At 39.1% G+C, this 22,624-nt stretch overlaps 1 protein-coding gene across 1 annotated transcript in view; it reads left to right on the top strand.

Annotated features, from left to right (window-relative positions):
* Window positions 1–826: 826 nt before the first annotated feature.
* Window positions 827–22,624, top strand: part of LOC115119237 (tyrosine-protein kinase receptor-like) — a 96,615-nt gene continuing 74,817 nt past the window's right edge. The window contains exon 1 of the mRNA XM_065004281.1: window positions 827–1,119. Coding sequence (XP_064860353.1) covers window positions 1,065–1,119 — 55 coding nt within the window. The 5' untranslated portion in view covers window positions 827–1,064. The remainder of the gene's footprint in view (window positions 1,120–22,624) is intronic.

Below are 22,624 nucleotides of genomic sequence, written 5' to 3'. Positions count from 1 at the left end.
GGTCTACTTACATCAATATTTGAATTGACAGTATAATTCCACACCGTTCTGTTTCTGGGGTATACCCACACCGTTCTGTTTCTGGGGTATACCCACACCGTTCTGTTTCTGGGGTATACCCACACCATTCTGTTTCTGGGGTATACCCACACCATTCTGTTTCTGGGGTATACCCACACCATTCTGTTTCTGGGGTATACCCACACCATTCTGTTTCTGGGGTATACCCACACCATTCTGTTTCTGGGGTATATCCATACCATTCTGTTTCTGGGGTATACCCACACCATTCTGTTTCTGGGGTATACCCACACCATTCTGTTTCTGGGGTATACCCACACCATTCTGTTTCTGGGGTATACCCATACAATTCTGTTTCTGGGGTATACCCACACCATTCTGTTTCTGGGGTATACCCACACCATTCTGTTTCTGGGGTATACCCACACCATTCTGTTTCTGGGGTATACCCACACCATTCTGTTTCTGGGGTATACCCATACAATTCCAACACGAAGAAGCTGCTTGTAAAATGCTTAATTACATTTTTTGGAAGGAAAAGTTTTTCACTCATATTGTCATTAATTATTGGTCATATTTCATACAAATCTGAAAACATTGGAAGGTTACGATTTCTTAACGCAAACAGTACACCATTGCATGACCATACCAACCGCTACACACAAGCCCTCTGCAAGGCAATATACAGTATGGTGCAATAACTGCTCGGTGAAAAAATAACAGCTGGCGTTAGGACCACGTTTCTGACTAGGCAGAGGTAGTAACCCAAAGAGAAAGAGAGAGAGAGAGAGAGAGAGAGAGAGGGTGAGAGAGTTTGAGTCTGTCGCGAGTTCAGACCCAATCGCCGCGGCATCTTCATCAGAATGTATTATTAGACTACTGCAAGCGGGTGAAGAAACTCCACTTGCAAAGAGGCTGCGCGTCCTTGGGACTTGGTGATCTTTAAAACGTGTTTTTAGTTTAGCATTTGTTTACATGAATAAATAAAGTGGCAAAAGTGCAAAATAGAGACAACTCTTTCCAGGATCCTTCCAAAAAGAGCCATGGATTATATAGGAAGACACATTTTTATTAATATTGCGCTCAGTGTTTTGATAGGTAAGTAACCTACTGTCTAGTCATTCATTGATAATCTACTTGGCTATATTTGGGCACTTATATTAAATCAATTTCAGTAATATTTTCTTCATCACTTTAGTTTGGTGTAGTAGGATTACTAAACTGAGTCAACATCAGTTCCCCTCACGGTCATGAGATTCGTCTACTCCTATGATAGGCATATACATCAATTCACTGTATTGGGCAATTGTTACACATTCCCGAACGAATTTCATTAAGGTAAACATACCTATAGAGTTATTTAAGGTTCAATCGAAGCTGTATCACTGAAGTGTTACAGATTGCGTGCTAGAAATGTAAAGGTAATTTCCGATTGATCTGATTTAAGCAGCGTTTAAGGTGAATGTAGCCTCCAAGGGAACATCGCCTTTAAATTTAAATGATGCTGTAACGCTGAATTTCCGAGACACAGATTGAATTGCTCCCTTAGAGTCATTTTCAACTGAGTTGCTTCTAGAACATTGCTATTTGACATACACCGTGATTATTGTACGTTTGAAACCCTGCATGTTTGGAACGGTGCTGGATTATATCAGAACACGATATCCAAAATGGATAGATGTCCATGTTGTCAATATGTAGCCCACTTAACTGTGCCTCATACTTTTTTCGTACTGTAGGTTATGTCCTTGATTTACTTGTATAACCTTCTAAACTAGAATAAGGCTTTATTGGCCATACATTATACAAATCCTCTCAATCTCCACAATCAGTAATGTCTCAATCAGAGAGTTCCTGGGGATCCTGCTGGTACATGTCTGTTTGAACTGGAGCCTATGCATATAGGGCTTCTTTTGAAGATGGGCACACTGTAAATGTACACACACTACCACACACGTTGTGCCTTATGATTTAGCATTAGCAACAAGTCAGCGTTTTCTCAATTAGTTTTATGTAAGTATGACAAGAAAACACTCATGTAAGATTCATGAAGTTCAACTGTAAATTTAATCAGAATAATTTAGTAAATGTTGTTTTCATTTGGCTAAAAAATAAAGTACTTGCATAATTATCTCAACTTTTTAAGAAGAAAAATGATAAATGATATAAAAAAAGTGTCCAAATTATAGTAGGTGGTTTTACTCTGTTTTATAGTGTCTTATTTCTTTATAGTTTTATGAAACCGTTATTGCTATATATTGTGGCAGAATTTTCCCTAGATGAGGATCATTGAAGTATTTCACATCAAATCAAAATAAATCACTACCCTCTGTAGTGCCTTGTGGTCGGAGGTCGAACAGTTGCCGTAGCAGGCAGTGATGCAACCAGTCAGGATCCTCTCGATGTTGCAGCTGTAGAACCTTTTGAGGATCTCAGGACCCATGCCAAATCTTTTTAGTTTCCTGAGTTGAATAGGGTTTGTCGTGGTGTGTTTGGACCATTCAAGTTGGTTGGTGATATGGACACCAAGGAACTTGAAGCTCTCAATCTGCTCCACTACAGCCCTGTCGATAAGAATGAGGGTGTGCTCGGTCCTCCTTTTCCTGTAGTCCACAATCATCTCCTTTGTCTCAATCACATTGAGGGAGAGGTTGTTGTCCTGGCACCACGCGGCCAGGTCTCTGACCTTCTCCCTATAGGCTGTCTTGTCGTTGTCGGTGATCAGATCCTACCACTGTTGTGTCATCGGCAAACGTAATGATGGTGTCATAGTCGTGCCTGGCTGAGCAGTCATGAGTGAACAGGGAGCTCAGGAGGGGACTGAGCACAACCACCTGAGGGTCCCCTGTGTTGAGGATCAGTGTGACAGATGTGTTGTTACCTACCCTTACCATCTGGGGGCGGCCCGACAGGAAGTCCAGTTGCAGAGGGAGGTGTTTAGTCCCAGGGTCCTTAGATCTGTGGATCTGTTGGAGTGGGTCTAGGGTTTCTGGGGTAATAGTGTTGATGTGAGCCATGACCAGCCTTTCAAAGCACTTCATAGCTACAGACGTGAGTGCTACGGGTCGGTAGTCTTTTAGGTGGGTTCCCTTTGTGTTCTTGGGCACAGGAGCTATGGTGGTCTGCTTGAAACATTTTGGTATTGCAGACTCAGTCAGGGACTGGTTGAAAATGTCAGTGAAGACGCTTGCCAGTTGGTTAGCGCATGCGCTGAGTACACACCCTGGTATTCCATCTGGCCCTGTATACCACCCCAAGGTCGAGGTGGTGTATAGAAGATAGTTCTATTTGGTAAAAGACCAAGTCCATATTATGGCAAGAGCCGCTCAAATGTTCAAAGATAAACTACAGTCTATCATTACTTTAAGACATGAAGGTCAGTAAATTCTGAAATTTTCAAGAAGTATTTTGGGCATTCGCAAAAACCATCAAGCGCTATGATGAAACTGGCTCTCATGAGGACAACCATAGGAAAGGAAGACCCAGATTTACCTCTGCTGCAGACGATATATTCATTAGAGTTATGAGCCTCAGATTGCAGCCCAAATAAATGTTTCACAGAGTTCAAGTAACAGACAGATCTCAACATCAACTGTTCAGAGGAGACTGCGTGAATAAAGCCTTCATGGTCGAATAACTGCAAAGAAATCACTACTAAAGGACACCAATTGTAACGATTGTCGTCGGGAGAAGGAGAAGAGGACCAATGTGCAGCGTGGTACGTATTCATAATACTTTTAATGAAGATGAATACCAGAATAAAAACAACAAACTAACAGTTCTGTAAGGTGCAACAAAAACACTAAACAGAAAATAACTACCCACAACCCATAGTGGGAAAACAGGCTGCCTAAGTATGGTTCTCAATCAGAGACAACGATTGCCAGCTGCCTCTGATTGGGAACCATACCAGGCCAAACACATAGAAATAGAAAACATAGAATGCCCACCCCAACTCATACCCTGACCAAACTAAAACAGAGACATAAAAAAGGAACTAAGGTCATGACGTGACACCAATAAGAAGAGATACTTGCTTGGGTCAAGCAAAACAAGCAATGGAAATTAGACTGGTGGAAATCTGTCCTTTGGTCTGATGAGTCCAAATTTGAGGTTTTTGGTTCAGACCACCGTGTCTTTGTGAGACAGAGTATGTAGGTGAACATATGATCTCCACATGTGTGGTTCCCACCGTGAAGCATGGAGGAGGAGGTGTGATGGTGTGGGGGTGCTTTGCTGGTGACACTGTCAGTGATTTATTTAGAATTCAAGGCACACTTAACCAGCATGGCTACAACAGCATTCTGCAGCGATACGCCATCCCATCTAGTTTGCTCTTACTGGCACTATCATTTGTTTTTGATTAGCATAAAAGTCTGTATAAATTAAGTAATACAAATACCAAGCTATATTGTATGCTAAAATAAATGGGGCAATTATATTATTTTATACCAATATAATTGCTCAGAGAAATACACAAAGAGGTGCCAAAATTATTGGCACCAATAAAGATTATTATACATTATTATATATTAATCTAAAATCAAACAAAATACGGTCAGATGCCGAGCAGTTGCCATACCAGGCGGTGAGGCAACCGTTCAGGATGCTCTCAATGGTGTAGAACTTACAGTGAAACGCTTACTTACAAGCCCCTAACCAACAATGCAGTTTAAAAAATATGAATAAGAATAAGAAATAAAAGTAAAAAGTAGTTAAAGAGCAGCAGGAAAATAACAATAGCGAGACTATATACAGGGGGTACCAGAGTCAATGTGCGGGGGCAGCGGTTAGTCGAGGTAATTGACGTAATATGTACATGTAGGTAGTGTTAAAGTGACTATGCATAGATTATAAACAGAGTAAGCAGCATAAAAAGAGTGGTCTGGGTAGCCCTTTGATAAGATGTTCAAGAGTCTTATGGCTTGAGGGTAGAAGCTGTTTAGAAGCCTCTTGGACCTAGACTTGGTGCTCCGGTACCTCTTGCCATGCAGAAGCAGAGAGAGTCTATGACTAGGGTGGCTGGAGTCTTTGACCATTTCTAGGGCCTTCCTCTGACACCGCCTGGTATAGAGGTCCTGGATGGCAGGAAGCTTTGCCCCAGTGATGTACTGGGCCGTATGCACTACCCTCTGTTGTTCCTTGCGGTCGGAGGCCGAGTAGTTGCCATATCAGGCAGTGATGCAACTAGTCAGGATGCTCTCGATGATGCAGCTGTAGAACCTTTTGAGGATCTCAGGACCCATGCCAAATCTTTTCAGTCTCCTGAGGTTGAATAGGTTTTATTGTGCCTTCTTCACGACTGTCTTGGTGTGCTTGGACACTGATAGTTTGTTGGTGATGTGAACACCAAGGAACTTGAAGCTCTCAACCTGCTCCACTACAGCCCTGTCGATGAGAATGGGGGCGTGCTCGGTCCTCCTTTCCCTGTAGTCCACAACATCTCCTTTGTCTTGATCACGTTGAGGGAGAGGTTGTTGTCCTGGCACCACTCGGCCAGGTCTCTGTCTCGTTGTTGTCAGTGATCAGGCCTCCCACTGTTGTGTCATCAGCAAACTTAATGATGGTGTTAGAGTCGTGCCTGGCCGTGCAGTCATGAGTGAACAGGGAGTACAGGAGGGGACTGAGCAGGCACCCCCGTGAGGGTCCCCTGTGCTGTAGATCAGTGTAGCGGATGTGTTGTTACCTACCCTTTCCACCTGGGGGCGGCTCGTCAGGAAGTCCAGGATCCAGTTGCAGAGGGAGGTGTTTAGTCCCAGGGTACTTACCTTATTGATGAGCTTTGTGCACTGTGGTGTTCAACGCTGAGCTGTAGTCAATGAATAGCATTCTCACATAGGTGTTCCTTTTGTCCAGGTGGGAAAGGGCAGTGTGGAGTGCAATAGAGATGGCATCATCTGTGGATCTGTTAGGGCGGTATGCAAATTGGAGTGGGTCTAGACTTTCTGGGATAATGGTGTTGATGTGAACCATGACCAGCCTTTCAAAGCACTTCATGGCTATAGACATGAGTGCTACGGGTCGGTAGTCATTTAGGCAGGATAACTTAGTGTTTTTGGGCACAAGGACTATTACAGACTCGGACAGGGAGAGGTTGAAATGTCAGTACACTTCCTGGTAATCCGTCTAGCCCTGCGGCCTTGTGAATGTTGACCTGTATCAACGTCTTACTCACATCATGAACTACCAAGTACCAGGACATTTTAGCAAAAAATCTGGTTGCCTCTGCCAGGTGGATGAAACTTGGCCGCAAGTTGATCTTCCAAGACAATGACCACAAGCACAAATCAAAATCTACAAAGGTATGGTTAATTGACCAAAAATCAACATTTTGCGATGGTCATCTCAGTCTCCGGACATGAACCCCATTGAAAACCTGTGGTTTGAATTGAAGAGGGAGGTCCATAAGTGCAGACTGGAGGATCTCAAGGATCGGGAAAGATTCTGTATGGAGAAATGGTCTAAGACCCCTACCAATGCGTTCTCCAATATCATAAAACATTAAAAAGGCAGTGTTGTTATCCTCGCAAGGGGAGGGTGCAGAAAGTATTACATTATAGCTCAGTATTTGCATTATTTATTTTATACATCATTTTTTGCTCAAGTTCATCAAGGGTGCCAATAATTTTGGATGTGGCTGTGCTTTATTGGGGCGGCAGGGTACCCTAGTGGTTAGAGCGTTGGACTAGTAACCGAAAGGTTGCAAATTCAAATCCCCGAGCTGACAAGGTACAAATCTGTCGTTCTGCCCCTGAACAGGCAGTTAACCCACTGTTCCTAGGCTGTCATTGAAAATAAGAATTTGTTCTTAACTGACTTGCCTAGTAAAATAAAAAAAATACTCCTTAGCCTCAGAGATCTGGTTTGTATTCAAGGTCAAACACAACTGCTTTACTCACTAATGTCTCAGGGTCAGATGATATTGTCAAGGTATTATACGGATGTTGAAGCTGTATTTTACAGTCACTATGGACGGACGCACAAACTGAGAAAATTCCCTATGCTATTTTTTAACAGTAATAATAATAACTATTTCTAGAGTGCTTTTCAATAACAAATTATAAAAGTTAAATCATATAAATAAATAAAAACACTACAAAGATACAGAGACAGAAGTTAAACAAAATACCTAAATAAAATCACACATTAAATTTTATTTTTATTTTTATAAATGTGGGATTTAAAAAGAGGCACTCTCGGCCTCCCGATTGTTGCGACGTCACTACAGCCTGGGGTTCGATCCCATAACTGGGAGTCCTATAGGGCGGCGCACAATTGGCCCAGCATCGTCCTGGCTAGAGGAGGGTTTGGCTGGGGCTGACTACGGTCGTCAGTTGAACTGTGTTTCTTGCGACACATTGGTGCGGCAGGCTTCCGGGTTAAGCGAGCGGGTGTTAAAGGCACTTGAATCGACCTTCGCCTCTCCCGAGCCCATCTGGGATTTGCCGTGATGAGACAAGGTTGTAATTGAATCGCAATTGGATATCACATAATTGCGGAGAAAAGGGGAGTACATTTTTTAAAATAATAAATCAAAAAGAGGCACTTATTCTAAAATCCTGATCTCCTTTGACAACCCAATGGAACCCAATGTCCATAAGTTACTTCTATTTTAAGCTCATGGGAGTGTTATTCCTCCATGTTTTCTTCAAATGGTGATAAAGTATACCCCTGTGGTTAAATGTGTTTGAAGGTAGTGGGTTTGATCAGCACCAAGCTCATTTGTCAGGATAAATTGTCCAGGTCATATCACCACAAAAAAATCCTTTGTGAATAAAGAATAATGATGATTCCTTTTGGCAGGTCTTGTTACATTCATCAAAGCATGTGTTGTTGACAGTAGTCATTGGTTAAATTAATTATACTACTCAGACCTTCAGCTAATAGGAAAAGGCTATAAAAGGTAATAACACTGATGCTCAGAACATTTTGATATGATTCTGGGATCTTTCTGTAGACTGTCTTGAGAGTAAATTGACTGTCTTGAGAATTTTTTGTTGTGCTGCTTTCAGTTTCCAGTCTTATTCAGTTCCGGTTGTTTATAGTCAGTAAAGAACTTTAAAGCTTTGTTCATTTTCTAATGACCTATGAAAGATTGAAAGGAGTGAGTTGTACAGGCATTTAATGGTGCATTGGAAGAACAGCACCATGGTCTAGGCCTTTTAGCTCCAGTAAATTGCCCATGCACTGTCAAAGCTCCATTATTAGTGTATCCCTCTGGACATCCCCTCTCAGTGAGCACAGCATCATTCTTTCTTGACATCCTGTAGAGCTTCTAACACCAACATGTGTGATATGTGTAGCCTTTTCTGAATGAATAGACAGTGGATGACTCAAACAGTATAAACCCAGCAAACAGAGGCTGTCCTGATGACGTTAGTCAACCATTCTGCCATGTCCCGGGGTGGTCTTACCAACTCATTATTGTTTGCAGTGTAAACTAGTGTCAGCTGGGAATTATGCAGAACACTGATTGTTTTTGATGTGTCTCTATAACGAATCATGCCTCAGGATTTGGATATGGTTTTCATTAAAACAAGATTGGAAATAAATGGCTCCCTTCCAAAGATCTTTTCTGTTGAATGACTTAATTTTCTTGCAGATGAGATAAAGTATTATACATTTTGGGCACTCTTTTGGTCAGAATACAGTTTGGAAATACCTGAAATAGCTCAGTATAGCTTTATTACCAAGCGTGTCGAGAGCATCAAGTTCCTTGGTCTTCAAATCTCTAAAATGGTCCACACAGGCGCACAGTCATGAAGAAGGCACTACAACGCCTCTTCCCCCTCAGGAGGTTGAAAGGGTTTGGCATGGGCCCTCAAATCATCAAAAAGTTCTACAGTTGCACCATTGAGAGCATCTTGACTGGCTGCATCACTGCTTGATATGGAAATAACACTGCCCTCGATCGCATGGCGCTACAGATGGTGATGTGGACAGCCAATGCATCACTGTGGCCGAGCTCAAAATGGCTACACAGACTATCTGAGTTGACCATTGTATTTATACATTTTCTTTACAAGTCTCTACGCGCACTCACAGTGCTGTACACACTCATGCACACTGACACTCCAACACACACACAAACGCTCGCTTCATTTGGTCAAACACATAATATGAAGATATATTTATACTGACTCTATACTCTATACACTCACATACAATCATCATATATGCTGCTGCTATTCTGTTCATCATATATCCTGATGCCTAGTCACCTTACCCCTATACATATCTACAGTGCTGTCAGAAAGTATTCACACCCCTTGACTTATTCCACATTTTGTTGTGTTACAGCCGGAATTCCAAATGGATTCATACATTTTTTATACACCCATTTACACACAACATCCCATAATCACAAAGTGAAAACATGTTTTGGAAATGTTTGCAAACTTATAAACAATTCAATACAGAAATATTTGAATTAGGTAAGTGTTTACAGCCCTGAGTCAATGCTTTGTATAAAAGCACCTTTTGTAGTGTGCATCTTTCCAGGTAAGTCTCTAAGAGTTTTCCACACCAGATTGTGCAACAATAGTCTTTTATTCTTTTCACAATTCTTCAAGCTCTGTCAAATTGTTTGTTGATCATTGCTAGACAACAATTTTCAGGTCTTGCCATAAATGTTCAAGTACATTTAAGCCAAAACCTCCCTGGTCTTTGTAGTTGAGTCTGTGTTTGAAATTCACTGCTTGACTGAGGGACCTCACAGATAACTGTATGTGTGGGGTACAGACATTAGGTAGTCAGTAAACACTATTATTGCACACAGATTGAGTCCATGCAACTTATTATGTGACTTGTAAAGCATATCTTTATTCCTGAACTCATTTAGGCTTGCCATCAGAATGGGGTTGAATACTTATAGACTCAAGACATTTCATCTTTTCATTTTGAAAAACATATTTCCACTTAGACATTATGGGGTATTATGTGTAGGCGTAGTGACAAAAAAATCGGATCAATTTTAAATTCAGACTGTAACACAACAAAATGTGGAAAAGGTCAAGTGGTGTGAATACTTCCTGAAGGCCCTGTACCTCTATCACTCCAGTATCCCTTCACATTGTAAATATGGTACTGGAACTGACTGAGCCTGTATATAGAATACTTACTTACATTCTCGTGCTCTTATTTCTATTTCACGCTTGTTTTTGTTCTACCTTCTACCTACCTTGTTCTACCACGTTTTTTTTGTTCTACCTTGTGTTATTTTGAGTACTACATTGATATTGATTACGGCATTGTTGGGTTTGGAGCTTGCAAGAAAGGCATTTCACTGTACTTGTGCACGTGACATTACAACATGAAACTTGAAACTAACCCAGTAAGTACTGTTACCTTTGGAAGAAAAATGGACTTTGAAAATATAATGAGGAAAACACTCCAGTGTGAGAACTGTGGGCTACAGTTTTCCCTGAAAATCTTTCAAGTCCATTTTGTGTGGCAATTTAAATGTTTTTCTGTAGGTGTTTCTTCTGTTTATCAGACTTCGTCAGAGCATGGAAGGTGTGAGGTGAAATTTAAGTCATGCAAACAATTAAAATCACTCAATTGTACCCAAAAGGCTCTTATCAAGAGTAGACATTCCACATTGTTACCAAGTGTGGGGTTTTTGTAGTGTGTGCCTGGTACACCAGGAATAACCTTTGAAGTTTGACTAGATGTGCAGCACGGCAGGGGGGTTATGAACCCAGGCTTATGTGATGGAGCTGAAATACAGTCAAAATCAAATCAAATTTTGTCCGCAAACACACCAGCCAGCTGGTCTACGCATGCTCTGCGGACACAGCTAGGGATGCCGTCTGGGCCAGCAGCCTTGCGAGGGTTAACACGTTTAAATGTTTTACACACGTTGCCACGGAGAAGGAGAGCCCACAGTCCTTGGTAGCGGGCCCTGTCGGTGGCACTGTATTGTCCTCAAAGCGCGCAAAGAAGTTGTTTAATTTGTTTGGGAGCAAGAAGTCAATGTCCGCGACGGGGCTGGTTTTCTTTTTGTAATCCGTGATTGTAGACCCTACCACATACATCTCGTGTTTGAGCCGTTGAATTGGGACTCCTCTTTGTCTCTATACTGATGCTTTGCTTGTTTGATTGCCTTATGGAGAGAATAACTACACTGTTTGCATTCAGTCATGTTTCCAGTCGCCTTGCCATGATTAAATGTGGTGGTACGCGCTTTAAATTTTGTGCAAAAGCTGCCATCAATCCACGGTTTCTGGTTAGGGACGGTTTTAATTGTCACAGTGGGTACAACATCTCCTATACACTTCCTTATAAACTCACTCACCGAGTAAGCGTATACGTCATATCCCAGTCTACGTGATCGAAGCAATTTTGAAGCGTGGAATCCCATTGGTCAGACCAGCATTGGATAGACCTAAGCACAGGCGTTTCCTGTTTTAGTTTCTGCCTATAGAAGCGGACCAACAAGATGTAGTCATGGTCAGATTTGCCAAAAGGAAGGCGGGGGAGGGCCTTGTATGCATCGCAGAAATTAGAGTAGCAGTGGTTGAGTGTGTTACTTGCTTGTGTACTGCAATAGATATGCTGATAGAATTTAGGTAGCCTTGTTCTCAGATTAGCTTTGTTAAAATCACCAGCTACAATAAATGCAGCCTTAGGATATATGGTTTCCAATTTGCATCAAGTCCAGTGAAGTTCCGTGATGGCGGTCGTTGGTATCTGCTTGCTGGGCGTTATGCACGGCTGTGAGGATAACCGAGGAGAGTTCTCTTGCGAGGTAATATGGTCACCATTTGATTTGGAGGAATTCTAGCTCAGGTGAACAAAAGGACTTGAGTTCTCGTATGTTGTTATAATCATGAAACATACACCCCGCCCTTCTTCTTACCAGAGAGATGTTTGCTCTTTCGGCACGATGCACTGAAAATCCCGTTGGCTGTACGGACTCCGACAGCATGTCCCCAGCTAGCCATGTCTCCGTGAAACAGAGTATGTTACAATCCCGGATATCTCTTTGGAAAGGAACTCTTGCCTTAATTTCGTCAACTTTGTTAACTAGGGACTGGACATTTAATGAGTAATATACACGGAAGCTAGAAGACCGCTCCAGCACCCCCTCCTCCGACGGCTTTGTTTTGGGTCGGCCTCTGGAATCAGTTCAAATGCCCTGGGAGGTGCAGACAAAGGATCCGCTTTGGGAAAGTCCTATTCCAGGTACCATCTTTGGTTACGGGATTAAAAAAAGAACACACCTGTACCATGTCAGACATAGAGTTGAAATGTATTCAATCTTAAGTTTGCATCCCAATATTACACATTATATACATTACAGAAGACTGAAATATAACAAAACCATTTGACATAGAAACATCTGATTTTCGTCTGTTTTTGTTTTGTTTTGAAAAATATTAATACAATTCCACACGAGGCCACTAGCTCAATTTACTGCAGGAAAGGGCTACACAGTCAAACAATTCCTTATGCTTTGCCATATTTTGTTGCCAGTAGCTAGCCAACAAGGCAACACACCCATAGTAAACATACATTTATGAGTTTTAGTGTTTTCTTCAGCATGTTTTTGAACCCACAATTGCTTTATTCTGAAGCCTTTTTATAGCTTTTGAATCCCAAGCGGTCTCTGTGAAATGGGCATATAAACTGAGAAAATATATTGGTGTTTGCAGTGAAACTGTGGCATCTTACTCTAAATGCTGTATTTACAGTCTGACCTCATTTAGCGAACTGTTTTTAATAACAACATTTCTCAAGCATGGCCAATGTGACCTTGTCTCTTATGTTTTCATTGGGCATCTGGCAACATACAGACTGTCCATTGTCATGTGAGCTTTTCATACAATACTAGTATAGTCTTATTTTAATTGTCTCTTTTGTCCAGTGCTGTTGAGTTATGCCGACCCACTGTGAAAACCCCTGTCCCTGTTAGTGTGTATTGATCCAAACTGGACCGTGGGGGTGTGTCACATGATTGTTCCATTAACCCCCAGGGCTCTGATTGTTGGCCTTGTGTCCTGTTTCCGGCCCTCCACTCCATTAGAGCTAAAACTGTCATGTACAGTTTATTTTTGAGTGACTGTGTTGTAGTCACAATTTGGTGATGGTTGTTTCTAATTCGGCTTGCTTTCTATAATTAATCTGTTTATTCACATTTGATCTATTTCAGTCCTTTCTGCTGAGTTCTTGTTTGGGGAGTCAGAGATGTAAAGCATGTCGGTAGCCTGGAGCCTTCCCCCACAGAACAACCACATAATTGCACGTGGAAAATCACGTGATTTAAAATGAAATTTCATGTGATCACATTTTCACATGTGTAATTTCATGTTATCACGTTAATTTCACATAAGATCACGTGAAATCCATGTGTTTTCTCCGTAATGGTTGAGTCAGAGGGATCAGGAAACATGAGTAGTGTTTTATAGAGGTCTTTGTGTTAAAACGAAGACCTTGGAACTCGTCAGCCACTCAGCCTTGTTAAAATACTCCAAGCCAGAAGGTGGCAGTAGCTAGCTGTAATAATGTTGCTATTTTATAGAAATCTCTTGTTAATACCTGCCAGATGGCCACAGCTAGATAACTACCTATCAAGATGATGAAGAAACTGTTTAATTCACTCTCCATAATCCCATATTACCAGTGCCAGCCCATAGCCAAATGTTTAGCTAGCTAGCTAACTTTAGCATATTCGCTAGCTAGCACAATATAGCTAATTAGCTAGTTAAGGACACTGAACTAACTCGGCAGCTAACACAGGCAGCTGTTTCATGGAAACTAGCTAAACCATTGTGATTTAATTATAATGTCAAAACAAGCTACAGTGGTTAGCAAGCCTGGACTAAGTATTTAGTGTTGTGTGAATTGTGTCTGTGCACTTGGCTAGCTACCATCCCATAGCTTACATTAGATATGACGTGTGACTGGCTCATCCGTGGATGTATGGAGAAAATGCCTTATTTTAAAAAATGTTTTGTTGGCTCCCCCATGTGGATGTTCATGCTCTCTTATTGGCTCAAAGTGAAGTTGTAGTATGATATGTTAGGTTTGGTATGGTTACATAAGACAGAAGGTTCCTTCCCTTTCCTGCAGTCAATGACCAAAAGCGCCCCCTTTGGCCTCATGGGTGGATTGTTATTAATATTTTTCATAATTTCATAATTAATAAAGATTGTTAAAAAAAGATAGCCCTATTTGGTTATAGCCCTAAGTGTTTCACACTTTTTTGGGTTACTACGTGATTCCATATGTGTTATTTCATAGTTGTGATGTTTTCACTATTATTCTACAATGTAGAAATGAGTAAATATAAAGAAAAACCCTTGAATGAGTAGGTGTGTCCAAACTTTTGGCTGGGAAAGTGAAAGGGGAATACCTAGTCAGTTGTACAACTGAATGCATTCAACTGAAATGTATCTTACACACTTAACCCAACCCCTTTGGCACTGTATATAAAGTGTAATATTGGGATGCAAACTCAAAATTGAATACATTTCAAATATACTGTATATCTGACATGGTGCATGTGTCTTTATTTTTTTTAATGATTTTGTTTCCAAGTAGATTTGTTTAAGACTACTAAGAAGCAGCCTGTGTGACCCTAATTTAGCATACTGTAGTAAAAGGTTAAGTCAAAACATAAGGAGGGTGGTCGGTCACGCGTATAAAGCGAAGGTATAACAATGCAAAGGTTGCATGTTCGAATCTCTTCACGGACAACTTTAGCATTTGAACTAATTAGCAGCTTTTTTACTACTTTACATGTTAGATAACCCTTCCCCTAACCATATCCATAACCCTTTTTAGCTAACTCCTCCCCTAACCTTAACCATTTAACCTAACTCCTAACCTTAAACTTTAACCTCAAACCCTAACCCCTAGCCTAGTTAACCTTAGCCACAGCAAATTTGAATTGTTAACACATCATTTGTTTTGCAAATTCATAACATATCGTACGTTTTGCAAATTCGTAACCTGTCATACGAATTTTAATTCGGAACATACCATACGAAATGATGGACATCCACAAACTAATACATACCATACGAAATGATGGACATCCACAAACTAATACATACCATACGAAATGATGGACATCCACTAATACAACTACGAAAATACATACCATACGAAATGATGGACATCCACAAACTAATACATAATACGAAATGATGGACATCCACAAACACATACCATACGAAATGATGGACATCCACAAACTAATACATACCATACGAAATGATGTACATCCACAAACTAATACATACCATACGGAATGATGGACATCCACAAACTAATACATACCATACGAAATGGATGATGGACATCCACAAACTAATACATATCATACGAAATGATGGACATCCACAAACTAATACATACCATACGAAATGATGGACATCCACAAACTAATACATACCATACGAAATGATGGACATCCACAAACTAATACATACCATACGAAATGATGGACATCCACAAACTAATACATATCATACGGAATGATGGACATCCACAAACTAATACATACCATACGAAATGGATGATGGACATCCACAAACTAATACATACCATACGAAATGATGGACATCCACAAACTAATACATACCATACGAAATGATGGACATCCACAAACTAATACATACCATACGAAATGGATGATGGACATCCACAAACTAATACATACCATACGGAATGATGGACATCCACAAACTAATACATACCATACGGAATGATGGACATCCACAAACTAATACATACCATACGAAATGGATGATGGACATCCACAAACTAATACATACCATACGAAATGATGGACATCCACAAACTAATACATACCATACGAAATGATGGACATCCACAAACTAATACATACCATACGAAATGGATGATGGACATCCACAAACTAATACATACCATACGGAATGATGGACATCCACAAACTAATACATACCATACGAAATGGATGATGGACATCCACAAACTAATACATATCATACGAAAATGATGGACATCACAAACAAACTAATACATATGGACATCCACGAAATGATGGACATCCACAAACTAATACATACCATACGAAATGATGGACATCCACAAACTAATACATACCATACGAAATGATGGACATCCACAAACTAATACATACCATACGAAATGATGGACATCCACAAACTAATACATACCATACGAAATGATGGACATCCACAAACTAATACATACCATACGAAATGGATGATGGACATCCACAAACTAATACATACCATACGAAATGATGTACATCCACAAACTAATACATATCATACGAAATGATGGACATCCACAAACTAATACATATCATACGAAATGATGGACATCCACAAACTAATACATACCATACGAAAAATGATGGACATCCACAAACTAATACATACCATACGAAATGATGATGGACATCCACAAACTAATACATATCATACGAAATGATGGACATCCACAAACTAATACATATCATACGAAATGATGGACATCCACAAACTAATACATACCATACGAAATGATGGACATCCACAAACTAATACATACCATACGAAATGATGGACATCCACAAACTAATACATACCATACGAAATGATGGACATCCACAAACTAATACATATCATACGAAATGATGGACATCCACAAACTAATACATACCATACGAAATGATGGACATCCACAAACTAATACATACCATACGAAATGATGGACATCCACAAACTAATACATACCATACATAAATGATGGACATCCACAAACTAATACATACCATACGAAATGATGGACATCCACAAACTAATACATACCATACGAAATGATGGACATCCACAAACTAATACATACCATACGAAATGATGGACATCCACAAACTAATACATACCATACGAAATGATGGACATCCACAAACTAATACATATCATACGAAATGATGGACATCCACAAACTAATACATACCATACGAAATGATGGACATCCACAAACTAATACATATCATACGAAATGGATGATGGACATCCACAAACTAATACATACCATACGAAATGATGGACATCCACAAACTAATACATACCATACGAAATGGATGATGGACATCCACAAACTAATACATACCATACGAAATGATGGACATCCACAAACTAATACATACCATACGAAATGATGGACATCCACAAACTAATACATACCATACGAAATGATGGACATCCACAAACTAATACATACCATACGAAATGATGGACATCCACAAACTAATACATACCATACGAAATGATGGACATCCACAAACTAATACATACCATACGAAATGATGGACATCCACAAACTAATACATATCATACGAAATGATGGACATCCACATCCACAAACTGGACAATACATACCATACGAAATGATGGACATCCACAAACTAATACATACCATACGAAATGGATGATGGACATCCACAAACTAATACACATACCATACGAAATGATGGACATCCACAAACTAATACATACCATACGAAAATGATGGACATCCACAAACTAATACATACCATACGAAATGGATGATGGACATCCACAAACTAATACATACCATACGAAATGATGGACATCCACAAACTAATACATACCATACGAAATGGATGATGGACATCCACAAACTAATACATACCATACGAAATGATGGACATCCACAAACTAATACATACCATACGAAATGATGGACATCCACAAACTAATACATACATATCATACGAAATGATGGACATCCACAAACTAATACATACCATACGAAAATGATGGACATCCACAAACTAATACATACCATACGAAATGATGGACATCCACAAACTAATACATACCATACGAAATGATGGACATCCACAAACTAATACATACCATACGAAATGATGGACATCCACAAACTAATACATACCATACGAAATGATGGACATCCACAAACTAATACATATCATACGAAATGATGGACATCCACAAACTAATACATACCATACGAAATGATGGACATCCACAAACTAATACATACCATACGAAATGGATGATGGACATCCACAAACTAATACATACCATACGAAATGGATGATGGACATCCACAAACTAATACATACCATACGGAATGATGTACATCCACAAACTAATACATATCATACGAAATGATGGACATCCACAAACTAATACATATCATACGAAATGATGGACATCCACAAACTAATACATATCATACGAAATGATGGACATCCACAAACTAATACATACCATACGAAATGGATGATGGACATCCACAAACTAATACATACCATACGAAATGATGTACATCCACAAACTAATACATATCATACGAAATGATGGACATCCACAAACTAATACATATCATACGAAATGATGGACATCCACAAACTAATACATACCATACGAAATGGATGATGGACATCCACAAACTAATACATACCATACGGAATGATGTACATCCACAAACTAATACATACCATACGAAATGATGTACATCCACAAACTAATGCATATCATACGAAATGATGGACATCCACAAACTAATACATACCATACGAAATGATGGACATCCACAAACTAATACATACCATACGAAATGATGGACATCCACAAACTAATACATACCATACGAAATGATGGACATCCACAAACTAATACATATCATACGAAATGATGGACATCCACAAACTAATACATGGACATCCACAAACTAATACCATACGAAATGATGGACATCCACAAACTAATACATACCATACGAAATGATGGACATCCACAAACTAATACATACCATACGAAATGATGGACATCCACAAACTAATACATACCATACGAAATGATGGACATCCACAAACTAATACATACCATACGGAATGATGGACATCCACAAACTAATACATACCATACGAAATGATGGACATCCACAAACTAATACATACCATACGAAATGATGGACATCCACAAACTAATACATACCATACGAAATGATGGACATCCACAAACTAATACATATCATACGAAATGATGGACATCCACAAACTAATACATACCATACGAAATGATGGACATCCACAAACTAATACATACCATACGAAATGATGGACATCCACAAACTAATACATATCATACGAAATGATGGACATCCACAAACTAATACATATCATACGAAATGATGGACATCCACAAACTAATACATATCATACGAAATGATGGACATCCACAAACTAATACATACCATACGAAATGATGGACATCCACAAACTAATACATACCATACGAAATGATGGACATCCACAAACTAATACATACCATACGAAATGGATGATGGACATCCACAAACTAATACATACCATACGAAATGATGGACATCCACAAACTAATACATATCATACGAAATGATGGACATCCACAAACTAATACATACCATACGAAATGATGGACATCCACAAACTAATACATACCATACCAAATGGATGATGGACATCCACAAACTAATACATACCATACGAAATGGATGATGGACATCCACAAACTAATACATACCATACCAAATGGATGATGGACATCCACAAACTAATACATACCATACCAAATGGATGATGGACATCCACAAACTAATACATACAAACTAATACATACCAAATGGATGATGGACATCCACAAACTAATACATACCATACGAAATGATGAAATGATGGACATCCACAAACTAATACATACTAATACATACCAAAATGATGGACATCCACAACTAATACATAATACGAAATGATGGACATCCACAAACTAATACATACCATACGAAATGATGGACATCCACAAACTAAATGAAATGATGGACATCCACAAACTAATACATATCATACGAAATGATGGACATCCACAAACTAATACATACCATACGAAATGATGGACATCCACAAACTAATACATACCATACGAAATGATGGACATCCACAAACTAATACATATCATACGAAATGATGGACATCCACAAACTAATACATATCATACGAAATGATGGACATCCACAAACTAATACATATCATACGAAATGATGGACATCCACAAACTAATACATACCATACGAAATGATGGACATCCACAAACTAATACATACCATACGAAATGGATGATGGACATCCACAAACTAATACATATCATACGAAATGGATGATGGACATCCACAAACTAATACATACCATACCAAATGGATGATGGACATCCACAAACTAATACATACCATACCAAATGGATGATGGACATCCACAAACTAATACATACCATACGAAATGATGGACATCCACAAACTAATACATACCATACGAAATGATGGACATCCACAAACTAATACATACCATACGAAATGGATGATGGACATCCACAAACTAATACATACCGAAATACCAAATGGATGATGGACATCCACAAACTAATACATACCATACCAAATGGATGATGGACATCCACAAACTAATACATACCATACCAAATGGATGATGGACATCCACAAACTAATACATACCATACCAAATGGATGATGGACATCCACAAACTAATACATACCATACCAAATGGATGATGGACATCCACAAACTAATACATACTAATACATACCAAATGGATGATGGACATCCACAAACTAATACATACCATACCAAATGGATGATGGACATCCACAAACTAATACATACTAATACATACCAAATGGATGATGGACATCCACAAACTAATACATACCATACCAAATGGATGATGGACATCCACAAACTAATACATACGAAATGATGGACATACAAATGGATGATGGACATCCACAAACTAATACATACCATACCAAATGGATGATGGACATCCACAAACTAATACATACCATACCAAATGGATGATGGACATCCACAAACTAATACATACCATACCAAATGGATGATGGACATCCACAAACTAATACATACCATACCAAATGGATGATGGACATCCACAAACTAATACATACCATACGAAAATGGATGATGGACATCCACAAACTAATACATACCATACCAAAAATGGATGATGGACATCCACAAACTAATACATACCATACGAAATGGATGATGGACATCCACAAACTAATACATACCATACGAAATGGATGATGGACATCCACAAACTAATACATACCATACGAAATGGATGATGGACATCCACAAACTAATACATACCATACGAAATGGATGATGGACATCCACAAACTAATACATACCATACGAAATGGATGATGGACATCCACAAACTAATACATACCATACGAAATGGATGATGGACATCCACAAACTAATACATACCATACGAAATGGATGATGGACATCCACAAACTAATACATACCATACTAAAATGGATGATGGACATCCACAAACTAATACATACTAATACATACGAAATGGATGATGGACATCCACAAACTAATACATACCATACCAAATGGATGATGGACATCCACAAACTAATACATACCATACCAAATGGATGATGGACATCCACAAACTAATACATACCATACCAAATGGATGATGGACATCCACAAACTAATACATACCATACGAAATGGATGATGGACATCCACAAACTAATACATACCATACGAAAAATGGATGATGGACATCCACAAACTAATACATACCATACGAAATGGATGATGGACATCCACAAACTAATACATACCATACGAAATGGATGATGGACATCCACAAACTAATACATACCATACGAAATGGATGATGGACATCCACAAACTAATACATACCATACGAAATGAATGATGGACATCCACAAACTAATACATATCATACCAAATGGATGATGGACATCCACAAACTAATACATACCATACGAAATGGATGATGGACATCCACAAACTAATACATACCATACGAAATGGATGATGGACATCCACAAACTAATACATACCATACGAAATGGATGATGGACATCCACAAACTAATACATACCATACATATCATACCAAATGGATGATGGACATCCACAAACTAATACATACCATACGAAATGGATGATGGACATCCACAAACTAATACATACCATACGAAATGGATGATGGACATCCACAAACTAATACATACCATACGAAATGGATGATGGACATCCACAAACTAATACATACCATACGAAATGGATGATGGACATCCACAAACTAATACATACCATACGAAATGGATGATGGACATCCACAAACTAATACATACCATACGAAATGGATGATGGACATCCACAAACTAATACATACCATACGAAATGGATGATGGACATCCACAAACTAATACATACCATACGAAATGGATGATGGACATCCACAAACTAATACATACCATACGAAATGAATGATGGACATCCACAAACTAATACATACCATACGAAATGTAAAATACATTGCCTTCAGAAAGTATTTACACCACTGGAATTTTTCCACATTTTGTTGTGTTATAGCCTGAATTTAAACTGGATTAAATGTAGATTTTTGTTTATCACTACACCTACACACAATACCCCATAATGTCAAAGTGGAATTATGTTTTTTAAAATATATATA

This window comes from Oncorhynchus nerka, linkage group LG18, assembly GCF_034236695.1.
Source record: "Oncorhynchus nerka isolate Pitt River linkage group LG18, Oner_Uvic_2.0, whole genome shotgun sequence".
NCBI classification, from domain to species: domain Eukaryota; kingdom Metazoa; phylum Chordata; class Actinopteri; order Salmoniformes; family Salmonidae; genus Oncorhynchus; species Oncorhynchus nerka.
The sequence above is the reverse complement of the archived record's forward strand: the minus strand, read 5'-3'. Positions and strand labels throughout refer to the sequence as shown.